The sequence below is a fragment of the Telopea speciosissima genome, chromosome 10 (genome assembly GCF_018873765.1).
Source record: "Telopea speciosissima isolate NSW1024214 ecotype Mountain lineage chromosome 10, Tspe_v1, whole genome shotgun sequence".
Taxonomy (NCBI): domain Eukaryota; kingdom Viridiplantae; phylum Streptophyta; class Magnoliopsida; order Proteales; family Proteaceae; genus Telopea; species Telopea speciosissima.
The window spans coordinates 52971625-52984118 of NC_057925.1; the positions used below are offsets into that span (position 1 = coordinate 52971625).

Here is a 12494-nt window from a genome sequence, read left to right on the forward strand (position 1 = left end):
GCAACTTTCCCTTGGAATGCTTCAATAATCCATTAATTTTTTACTTTTTCAAATACATGAGACCCACCCGTCAGTAATCCCACGACACTCCCACCCCATAAACCCCTATAAACAAATGGGGCTTAAGGGACTCTCCTCTAGAGAACTTGGATTGACAAGGCTAGGGCCCCACATTTCTTTTTTGACAGAAAGATTTAAAAATCGGACCAGATCAGCAGACGCTAATCCCGATTCTAACCATTTTGGATTGGACTGATTGTATCAATAATCCTTAAAATCTATAAGCGGATTCTAGGGTTTTCTATATCATTTCCAGCTGATTCCAATTTTGATTCTAATTTCGATTCTAGGTTTTTTAAATCCTATTGAACATGGATCTTCTCCACTCGCCTAAAAAGTATGAATGAAGGTGGCTAAAGGAGAGTGGAATATGAGACCCAATTACCGTTCGACACCCATTGTATTTTGTTTCACCGGCTCTCTAAGGTGATCAAAGAATGGTTGAGGAATCAGTATGGAATCGGCCGGATTGAACTGTATTGACACGAGCTAAAGTGAAAAAAAATCTAATTTAAAGAAAAACAGGCATAAATTCAGATTGATATGAGTCGATCAGGATCAATATCCGATATCGATCCATCCCTAAACCAAAGACAAGCCACACCCTCCTCCTCTTTAGTGGAGTGAGGAGAAGATCCTTAGCCCTGAAGCCCCCATGGATTAAAATCATCTACAATGTTTAATTTTGCGGTGTCTTTGTGGTTAGGATTTACGAAAGTGAAAGATGCTTCGTTCAATGGTGCAAACTCTAACAGACAGAAAAAATATAATAATAATAATTAGGTTTTCTCAAATTTACACCATTAGATGAAGCATCTTCGACGTTTGGAGCTCACAGACCAGAAATATAAAGACATGGCAAGAGTACGCACCGCAGAGGATTTTTATCTTTTTTATCTTATCTCCCTAAAATCGTCCTACCGTTCTAGGCCAAAATGAAGTGGAAAGAGGGCATTGCTACTTTTTCCACAAAACAGCACGTGATCGATTAAAAGGGAAGGCCAAAGGGATTAGTTTGGATTTCCGGGATCTCGTCCCATGCTTGGCCTATCCAATCTTTGCGCAAAAACTTGACACGTTTACCATTTGTAATTGACCAGGACCACCGCCTTGAAAATTGCTTGTTCCAAAAATCAGTGGGACTGGCACCTATTCCCTTGCAAAGTAGGGTATCTCCTCATCCACATTGGTTGGTCACTTGTGGGGAATCCAGTCTCGGATTTAACTATTGATTGAGATATGATTATGTACGAATTTTAGGACATCCTCTGTGCATCCATTAACTGCTACGTCATAGAAAATGAGATCTCAGCCTCTCTAAAGTGGGCCCCACTCATCAGGTTAGAAAATCCTATTTTTATTGATCCTCGATCTCGTATAACTGACGATTGTGATCATGAAACACCAGAGATATCCTACATGGACGTGTATGCAGTGGTTGCTGACCTATTACTGTTTGGACACGTGTCCAAATATTATGCATTTATGACTATTCACCCGTTTTAATAGTCTAGAAGCTTGGAAATGAAGACAACGCTACAGAGAGAAAGTGAGAGAGAGAGAGAAAGAGAAAGAGAGAGAGAGAGAGAGAGAGAGAGAGAGAGAGGCTTCGCACACATTCAGACTCAGTTCCGAGCAGAAGAGCACCTGAAACATACTCCTGGTCTTCTATTTCCTTCTTCATTTCATAGATCGAATGTGTTCTTCATCGTCTTCCTCTTCTTCATCTTCTCAAGATGAAACCCTAACCCTAATTCCAGGCCTACCATTCGACATCTCTTCGCTGATCCTCACCTTCATCCCATACTGTCACCACCCCCGCCTCAGAGCAATTTGCAAATCATGGAGATCGTTCTTTTCCTTGAAAAACCTACTTTCTCGCAGGCGAGTCTTGCTCCCAAACTCAACGCTCTCCCACCTCCTCTGCATCTTTCCTCAGGACCCCTCACTCTCCCGACCCTACCTCTTTGACCCTCGCCACTTGGCCTGGTGTCCTCTTCCTCCCATGCCCTGCAACCCCCATGTCTATGGCCTCTCCAATTTCATCTCCGTCTCCATTGGTCCTCACCTCTACGTCATCGGTGGCTCTCTCTTCGACACCCGATCCTTCCCAATCGATCGTCCTTCCCCTTCTTCCGCCATTTTCCGCTTAGATGTCTCTACTTCGTCCTGGGATCGACTCTCTCCAATGCTCTCCCCTCGGGGTAGCTTCGCATGCGCTGCGATCCCCAATTCGGGTCAGATTCTGGTCGCTGGAGGGGGCTCGCGGCACGCTATGTTTGGGGCTGCTGGTAGTCGGATGAGTTCGGTGGAGAGGTACGATGTGGAGAAGAATGAATGGGTTGCGTTGGATGGGTTGCCGAGGTTTCGGGCTGGGTGCGTTGGATTCTTGGTTGGAAGTGCGGAGGAGAGGGAGTTTTGGGTGATGGGTGGGTATGGGCAGTCGAGGACGATTTCGGGTGTGTTTCCGGTGGATGAGTATTACAAGGATGGGGTCGTTTTGGAGTTGAAAAATGGTGGGAAATGGAGGGAGATTGGAGATATGTGGGAGGAAGGTGAGAGGGGCCGTCTTGGCAATGTTGTTGTTGTTGAGGGCGAGGAAGGGCAAGTTCCTGGCGTTTTTATGCTCGATGGAACTGATATATTCAGGTGCATTCTTCTTTTCCTCTGTTCTATTAAAATTTTCATATTTGTGGTTGATCTGTTGTGAGCATTGATAAATGTACTAAATTTCAGTTTTGTTTGTTTAGAGGACTGAAGAGTTTAGAATGCCGAAAACAGGGCAAGATGAAAAAAAAAAGGGGGGGGGGGGGGGAGGAAGGGGGCTAATTAGGGATGCCATGGATTTAAGGTTGGTGATTTACAGTGGGAAATTCATGAACATCTCTTACTGTTGCTGATTCTGCAACCTTCATTTTTTAGAACGTTGTTTTATCAATAGTTGCTTGATTATTTGGCTTTGAAACGGTATGGATATAGTGTTATGTATAAGTACTCTTTTTCAGATAATTGGCATGAAAATGATTGGATGGTCCCCCTTTGTTTATCTGATAGGAGATGAACTTAAGTTGCCTTATTGGTTTTGACATGTTTACTCACTGAACAACCTCTGTTATATGGTACTTGAATATATCTGATAGAGATCTTTCACAGGCTCCCTTAGAATTACTAGTTTAGGCATTCACCTATTACTGTCTTGTAGATACGTCTTCGAAATTTTGTCAATTTGAGATTTTTGGTGACCTCTGGTTTTATGAGCAAATTGGTGGGAAGTGTCTGATCTCATGCAAAATGAATTGCTAGGACCTATGTTGGCTTGTAATCCTTGTTCTAGAGTGGAGGGGTTTGCATTTTATTCATGAGCGACTTTCCAGAGCAATATTAGCATGTTTCCTCATATTTAAATTTTTTTATTTTTTGGGGGTTGGAGGTGGAGGTGGTGGCAAGGATAGATTTATATTAAAATAAGAAAAGGAAAAAGGTTGGTATAAAGTCAAAATCGCTGTACATGTTGTGTTCATCAGTATCTGGTGTACTCATTGAACCATGTGTATATACTAGTGGGGATGGAGAGGAGGAGAAGAAGAAATGAACACCATGTCCAGTTAATTCCGAGACTTGTACGTTTTTGAAATCCTCTCTAGTTTTGTGTGCCATTACTGCACTCTTTCTTACCTTGCCTATGGCAGAGTCATGTTCAAATGGTTAAGCTAAAGGTTGTACCAGCAGCCAGCCTGATGCAACCTGCCCTCTTTTATCCAAGGCTGTGTTTGGTATGCATTCTCATTCTGAGAATGTAGAATGCATTCTTAATTGAGAAAGAGAATGCCGTTTGACTAAAATGTTTGGTTAAAATGCAATCTTATTTTAGAGTGCTGACTCTTAAATAAGCATTTCATCGAATAACTCGTAGACAATACTTTCAATGTTGGGAAATCTTTAATGTCAACAACAATTCATGGAGTTTTTGTGGAATAACTCATGGACAAGGTTCATGTGTGTGCCTTACAGCTGGAGAGAGAGAGATGTACACACACACACAAGGCGAGCCTTATGGGAAACTTGTAAGGTTGCAATTTGGCAAAGACCACAGCTTCCTCTGCCATTCCCTCAAACAGAGAGAGACGGTTGTAACCTGAGTCGGTTTGTGTCATCGATATAGGCGAGCCTTATGGGAAACCTATAAGGTCGCAATTTGACAAAGACCACGGCTTCCTCTCCCATTGCCTCAAACAGAGGCTTCACGAACAATGACATGATTGATCCAATATTCCCATTATCAGCATCACCCAGCAGGTACTGAGACGATAATATTCCAATGGCATCATGACAAGATCTGCGAACGCTGGAATCAGTTTTTGAGGCGTCGGACTTGGTGAGATGGGTCAAAGGGTAATCAGAGTGGGAGCAACAGAGAAGGGCAAGGAGGTTTCCTTCTTGACAACGCGTTTGGGGTTGTTGGCGCCATTGCCATCAGGGGAGAGGGTCTGGATATTCTTCTTGAGATCTGTAGGTGTCTCGGTCGAAGAGCTTAGGGAGGAGTTGGGATTCGCTGCTTCAGTTCAATCATGCGAATTGGGAGGAGAGAGAGAGAGGAAGAGGAGGATCTTGACGCTGGTAACAATGCTGCTGTGGTCAAAGAGTTTGGAGGTTTTTTGAAGGTCTGGAAGCTTGTGAGCTCATCACTGTGGCCATGCTATACACACACACACACACACACACACACACACACACACAGAGAGAGAGAGAGAGAGAGAGAGAGAGAGAGAGGAAAAAGGAAAAAGGAAAAAGGAAAATGCTGCAAATTTCTGCGAGTGTCTATGAGGTGACTTAAACCTCGAGCTAGGAACTAGAACGTTGAATGGGAAAAAAGCCCATGCCAGAATGGGCTGCATTCTTGACCACATTCCAAGAATTTGAGAATGGAATGCTTACCAAACAGCTTTATTTACTTTTCAGAATACGTTCCTGGCCAAGAATGCATACTAAACACAGCCCAAGTTTTGGGCCAACCTGCAAAATCACTATGCATATTTGTATTTTGCATTGTAAACCAGGATATTTGTTTGGAATGTTGGCACTCTCGTTGTTATTTTTTTTTCTCGTTTTGTTGTAACAAGAAGGTGTATTCTTTATAACAGGTATGATATCTCTTTGAACCGATGGAGGAAGGAATCAAGTGTACCAAGAAAAGCTGCTCTGGGCTCTTCATTTGGTTTTGTTGCACTGGATGGAGAGTTGCATGTGATGTCTACTTCAGTTGATTCTGTTGAAATCCGAAATCCTCGACTGCAGAAGAGGGCAAGTACACTATATGTCCAGATCCAGATCTACCATCCAAAAAGGAGAACATGGAGATTCATGACAACGAGACCACCATTGCAGTGTTCATTGAATTTCAAAACTGCAGTGATGTGTACTGTCCGATTGTAGTGGTATACATCTGCTTTATTTTTATTTAACATGAAATATTATTATCTTTGTAAGTTTTGCTTATATCAAATTCATTTCTGTCGTGTTAGTATATGTACGTATTTTCTAATATGCAGCTTAATGTGGCCTTTGATCGTTACCTTTATAGGGCATGAATCTGTAAATTGTGGGTGTATGTAAATGCTATAGTTGTTTTTTTAATTGTACAAGAGAACTTTGTGTATAAGCTAAGAAATAATAAAGTTGTTATTCATTTTGTATCCTTCTATTGTCATATTGTTTATGCATTATTAGTAGAGGTATGAGATTGGCCTTGAGATACTAGTTAGCCAGAGTTCCTCACTGTCGTATGGTTTCAGCTACTCTATTTTTTCCTCATAAAATGAAGATAACTCTTATGATAAAAAATGGAAATTATACAATCCCCTACCTCCCTCCCCTCTTTGTTTTTGTTTTGTTTAATGAGAAAGAAAACTAGACTAATTATGATGCTATAGTAACAACATTTTCAGAAGATAGAGTAGCAGTGCTATTGTGTGTGCAAGCTCTATTAGTTAGAGCATGTGCAAACACCACATCATGTCTACTCTGTTTGAATTTTCTGGATTTCCATCCGGACCACAATTTTTGCAAACTGGGCTATTCATATAGATGGCTTTTTTCCAGATGGAATGAAACATTTGATTCATGTAACAGGAGAAAGAATTTTCAATCCTTAGCCGGAAAGGTATGTAGCCATGAAAGAGGGATTAAGTGGAATAGAATTCACGGGGTGGTAGAGTTGTGGAAACACTTGTTTCTTCCTTGTTTTGGACCTTAGCTCCATAATTCAATATGCTACTGCTGAAACAATAACAGAACAAATTGACTTTAACTGTTTCATAAGTTGAGCAATATCATGCAAGAGAATGGAAAGATCACATGACCATGGACAGGGCATCAGACCATATTTGTACATGCGCCACCCCCAGTGACATTGGTCCACAGAGTTCCTGTCTGAGAGCTTGTGTTTCTGATTTAGGCACATTCCGAGAAACCAATTTCCATGTGAACACAACAATTTCACATTCAAAATCAAAACTGAGGCCCAACCAGATGCCTTACTTAGGCTGTCAAGGCTTCCATCAGATAAAATCATAAGATAGTTGCACCAAGGAAGGTTTGAAATAGCAACTCTTGGATCAAAAGGCCGAGGGCTAATTCAAAGCCAACCTGAGATTCTGTAATTCATATTGGATTCAAAAGATTTAATACCTGAAACCTTCGAGCAATGTTAGTCATACTTCTCATAGAATTGGGAGGTTCCTTCTGAAAGATGAGACGTAATGGTAATGATGCTCAAGAGAGTATGCTTCTCCAAGGATGGAGTATGTTTTATCAAGATGATCGATTTATAGAAATCCACGAAAAATAGAGGCTGAAATAAGTTTTAAGACCAAGGGGGCCAGTTTCTCAAATTCTTTTGGAGATTTCACAAGAGAGGAACAAATGCCATAGAGTCCCAGAATGAGAGCCACTGAGTCCAAACATGTCTTGCATAGGAAAAAAGGATGATAGTGCATGTCGGACTGGGATGAGGCCATGTATCAATTTCCAAAGGAGTAATTGGAACCTTGGATGCAACTTGATAAGCCAAAATTTACTCCCAAGGGAAAGGTGGTTGGGATGCTATGGTTGATTGACCATATTCAATGCCCCAATTTGTTGAGGGTTGATGTCTTGTATTCTGTAGATTGGGTTGTGGGCTACTTCTGAAGGATGGTTAAAAATCAGTAGGAAAATAATTAGGGTTTACATAAGGGTGATTCAGGAAATTGTATCTTTTTGGTTTTTTTCTACAAATTGGTAGCAATTGGGGTTATTCGGGTTACTGGGAATTCTTTGTAAACATAGAGAGAGACGTGAGGAAGAGAGTTCGTAATCCCTTTTCCATTAATAGTGAAATTGCTCTCATCTTTTCGTGGACATAGGCACCTTGTCGAACCATGTATATCCTTACGTTGTGTAATTTTTGTTTACTATTTTCATTTATTTGCTACATTGTGTATTCGTTTCTACACAACCAACAATCAAATTTGACCAAGGGATATTGATCCTGATGCTATGAACAAGGGAACAAAGCCCGTAAAAGATTGATGTTCCATTCACCTTTTTTTTTTTAGGTAGTAATATTCCATTCAGGCATTCACTTGAGGAGGTCAAAAGCTCATGAACATGAGAGCAAGAATGATTTGGTCTTACATTTAAATGATGAGCGCAGATTCTGTCCTTGTACAAGTACCATCTAAGGTCCTCCAGAGCCATTCACATGGAATCCACTGTGAGACCCATAGGAGGAGTGGATTCTATGTAAGTGGCCCTAGAGGACCTTGGACGATACTTGTACAGGGACAGGATCCGGTCTCTTAAATGATTTGGTCTACATTTAAAGGGATAAGAAAGTTTGGGATCAAGGCGATCCATACATGTACTAATTGGTTGATCCCATTGTCCCACCCTTGCTCTCTTGCACAATAACTTGAACTGATCTGTCTTACGGATAAAATGCTATTCCACATCCAAGAGCCTTTTAAGGCAAGAGCAATAGTAATGGGCAGGGCTTGGATAACCTTTATCCCCCAAACCGTTTGTCCTCTTGTCACCGCCTCTATTTGCAGGCCATAGCCAGTGGGATGGGGGAGTGGGGATGAGGCCAATACCTATCTTTATACGGATGGGACAAGTTTAGTGAAAAGGAAGTTCAGTGACAACCTTGATGTTTTACTGGATGAATGCCTTAACAATGCTTTCAAGTGCTATATTAGCCTTTGTTTTTTAATTTTTTTTTGGATTTTTGAAAAAATTATTATTTTATTGAGTTCATAATGTTTTCTAAACCGCAGTGGGGCTAGATATGCTAGCATCCTTGTGTCTGTCTCTCTTCTCATATGAAATGAAGGAATTTGGATTAGGTTCTCGTACAAGAACCATTCTCGTATGCCAGATGACGCCCATATAGAATCCACTCACTTTCTCTTGGATTCCATTAGGGCAGCATCTGACATACAAGAATGGTTCTCACCTTCCTCTTTGTACATTTATTCTTTTCACTTCTTTCAAACAAATTTAAGGCAAAAGCTTCTATGCATAGTCCTGTTCTCCCTCTCATAAACGGGGGCTCAAAATGACATAAAACGGCGATGCATGAAAACCTCCCCTGCCCTAAATTTTATACGGCCTGAAAAAAAAAGAAGAAAAACTATCACATGAGATACTTGGAGAAAACTCCAATACAAGGAAGGACACAAATAACTACTAGCTCAGTTGGTTGGAGGCATTGCCGGTTGAGTGCATGCCCGTCAGGAGGTCAAGGGATCATCTCTCCCGGATTGCATTTGTGCCATAAAGGCACTCCCTCGCCCCCCTCCCCCTTTCCCCTTGATAGTTGTAGGATTCAGTTGGTTTGTCTTAGCCTTCCCTTCTAGCTTAGATTAGATTATGACTTGACCAAAAAAAATAAAAATTACAAGAAAGGACATGTGGTTGCATCAGACCACCGGCATTTAGAGTCTAGCTAGCTAGATAGCAATCCATTAGATAGATCAGATGGACATATAATTACTATTTGTGGCCTTAAATTAGCCGCTCCTTTGGACTGATTACATGGAAAATTTCAAGGGTTATCTGGCATTTTCAATTGTATGACCCGGTATAGTTTCCACATATTGAACTTTTCTTCTCATATCTCTAAGCTGTCCAATTTTCTTTTTTTTTCAAAACTTTGAATAGTCAATACTGGTTAAGGGTACCTACTTTCCTAAGACATATATTCCTTGGATAACCTGGATTACCCTTCTTTTTGTTATCCTTTGGGTCCATTAGGTATACCTAAGTTGAAATTTCCGTGAACATTACCCTGTAAGTGTATCTTTTACTTTGATATAATTAATTAATGTTTGACACTTATTTTCGATGACAACTAGGAGTACTTTGAATGTTGGCACCTGGCAGATAAGTGATCTATCAAGCAAAGTTTGACAAAGAAAATCTAGGTAGTCAACATAGTCGGACACAAAGATTTACACGATTTGATAATATAGTTTGTTACATCCACGGCCAGATGAAATGTGATTTACCATCAATGGAGAATAAGATTACAATCACTCGCTACAAATATATGGTGAAACCCTATATCCAACAGTTGGATAACTACTTATGCAAATGATGAAATACAAGACATCATACCCCCAACAATTAAGGGATGCCCACCTCCATAAGTATGCAGTTTTTCTCCTTTTCCCTCTAAACATGGCACGCAGGTCTGTCCTTGAATGTCCACTACTGTTGGATCCATAAACCTCTCCCCCCCCCCCCTCCCCCCAAAAAAAAAAAAAAAAAAATTCCAATTCATCAATACACCTTGAGTTTTCATTCTTTAATGATCTTTAATGATCATGGTGGGTAAGAAAAAAAGTTGCCCAAACACCAAAAATAGGACCTAAATCAATTATGAAAGCAAATTAAAACTGAATAAAGAACCTAATAAAATCGAAACGAATTAAATCGAGTCGGTTCAATATTAAAAATGTGTTTCTATTTTCGATTCGATTTGGTTTTGTTTTTTATATCTGTTATTTAGATATTGAATCGAACGAAAACCAAACTGAATAATCGAAATCGAACCGTAACCTTATCAAGATTATTATGACAAAGCACTTTCAGACCGGACAATTGGACCATGGTCTAACCGTTCAAACTCAAATCCAAATGGCCAGATGATCCATGGTTTTGTGCGATGACGTTACCCTCGATGACGAATTCTATTAACGGATTCCCGCATATTTGAACTACTCAAATCAAACAGTTTGAAAAACAAAAACAAAAAAAATGTTTCAAACATGGAATCGTTTATACGAAAAGTGGTCTTTAGATTAATTGACCAAAGCCAAGTCAGATGATGTAAGAACTGATGACTTTGATAGAACGCGTAGTCAACGTTAAGAGCTGACCCAAAATTCCCTTTAGAAAATAATAATCCCTTCAAACAGTCAAAGTGTAAAACAAACATATATTAGTGGTAGATCAGGTACTTTTGGAATTAAAAACAAAAATTTAATAAATAAAAATTGTTTCTTTCTTGCACAAGAAGCACATTAATTAACAAGTGCAACGTGATTAATCAGTTTCACGGCGGATCTTTATACCCTTCGGTTCTGTGCCTCTAACAAGGGAACGTAATGATCACTTTATTCCCTTTATTCTTATTAGGCATTAAGAATTGGTTCGAGCAGGGAATTGGAGAAGATAATGTTCCACAATCCTACCGGTTCAATGCCCATGTGCCTCTAACAAGGGGGGCACACAATGACCAACCTACCCTTGTTCAAACACTCTACCCAAGTGGGGTCCACTCCCTCACCTCTTATTAGAGGCACGAATTGGAGGAGATAATGTTCCACAATCCTGCTGGCCCAGTTACCAGTGCCTCTAACAAGGGAGGCGCAATGACCAACTTACCCTTGCCTAAACACTCTACCCAGGTGGGGTCCACTCCCCCTTATTAGAGGCACGACCTTCATCTCCACTATGTGTTCTTCTTTAGGGAAACATGAGATTCAAAATAAGGAACAGATCAAAGTTCTTACTTTAATTTAACGGTCTAAGTCTAGTGCGCGCGTTGTTGGAGTCAAAACTCGATACCCGACCGCGTAAAACCCACATTCCTACGTCTCTCTCTTTTCCTATCTATATACATAACCCTTCTTCATGCTAGTGTTCTTCATCGATCTCACCTCAAATCTTAGTACCCTTTGAAGAAAAACTCACACCAGAGAAGCAAGCAAGAAGCACAAAGAGTTAATTTAATTTCCAAAATTACTAAAAGTGATGGCTTCTAATCGAAGAGTAAGTCATCTCTTCAGAGTCATCTTCTTCCTCTTTATCATCTTGGTTTCAGCTTTCCAGCCTCTTGGAGCAACAAGACCTCTTGAAGAAGATCAATGGTTAAGAAAGCATGATGTGGTGATTCAATCCCTTCCAAAAGGGAATAATCCATCTACTGGGCCTTCAGCTTGCACAAACATACCAAAGAAAGGTAGTACTGGAAGTTGCCCACCATTTAACTCCAGGAATTTCGCCGGCCGCCGTCCTCGTGTTGAACCTCCGGCCGCCTTCGTCGTCAACTTTCAAAAAGCTGCAGCTCAATAAATACTCAGTTTTGCCGATGACTTCATTCTTGAGGTGGAAGCTGACAAGTAGAAGCTGATCACAAAACACTTTATGTATACCCAGTTTCACACTTTTTTTTGTTTTTTGCATGGGAACAACTTAGCCAGGGCCTCAAGAATTATGGCATTTTTTTTTTGGTAGAAAGAATTATGGAATTTTTGTTAACTCACAAAATTGTATCTAATTTATTTATTTTTTGTATATGTACCGGTTAGGAATTCCAACTGGTGATTAATACATGTCATTCAATAATCTTCCCAATTATTCAATTGTAACTATTTGATTTATAGTCTTAATTATATTATACGGCTTTGTTTTATAAGTCTTCAACATTTATAGATGTAAATTGATCGAATTGTTTACTAAAAAAAAAAAGAAAAAATTGATCGAATTCAAATCGAGTATATCACTGGATTCGATTGGTTTTTGAATGGATTTAGATAGTTTGCGGAAATCGATATTTTGAATACGGATTCAAGGATATAAACACAAAAAATTTGAGAAGACCAGAAGAGATGGTGAAAGGCTTCATCCACTATCCAACTAGGGTTGATTTTGAAGTGTTATGTCTAAAATTACATAGATGTCTTCATGAATCTTTTTTTTTTCCATTTAATCTTTTGTTTAGTTACTTGTAATATACTGTGAATTTGATAAGGGTATTATAATATTATAAAATATTATTCATAAAATTATTACATACTTTTTAAAAAAAAATTCATAATCGGACCTAAGCCTAAACGGATTGGAATACATATCCTCTTTGAAATTAAAATATACATGTCTACATCCGA

The 12494-nt window shown here is 39.8% G+C and overlaps 1 protein-coding gene across 2 annotated transcripts; it reads left to right on the forward strand.

The window, feature by feature from the left end:
• Window positions 1–1669: 1669 nt before the first annotated feature.
• On the forward strand, window positions 1670–5753 carry LOC122643962 (F-box/kelch-repeat protein OR23). Of its 2 annotated transcripts, XR_006330202.1 has the most exons (3): window positions 1670–2709; window positions 5202–5601; window positions 5637–5753. XR_006330202.1 is itself a non-coding variant. In XM_043837542.1 (2 exons), exons 1-2 carry the CDS (start codon window positions 1757–1759, stop codon window positions 5491–5493), a joined length of 1245 nt encoding a protein of 414 aa, XP_043693477.1. In that variant the 5' UTR covers window positions 1670–1756; the 3' UTR covers window positions 5494–5753. The 2 variants fall into 2 exon arrangements, 1 of the variants encoding a protein (XP_043693477.1); XM_043837542.1 differs by having other exon boundaries at window positions 5202–5753.
• Window positions 5754–12494: the final 6741 nt, after the last annotated feature.

Bases quoted from the DNA above. Each gene is read 5' to 3' on its own strand.
- LOC122643962 (XM_043837542.1), top strand. From the start codon at position 1,757: ATGTGTTCTTCATCGTCTTCCTCTTCTTCATCTTCTCAAGATGAAACC. The intron at 2,710-5,201 runs GTGCATTCTTCT...TCTTTATAACAG, and splicing joins GATGGAACTGATATATTCAG to GTATGATATCTCTTTGAACC.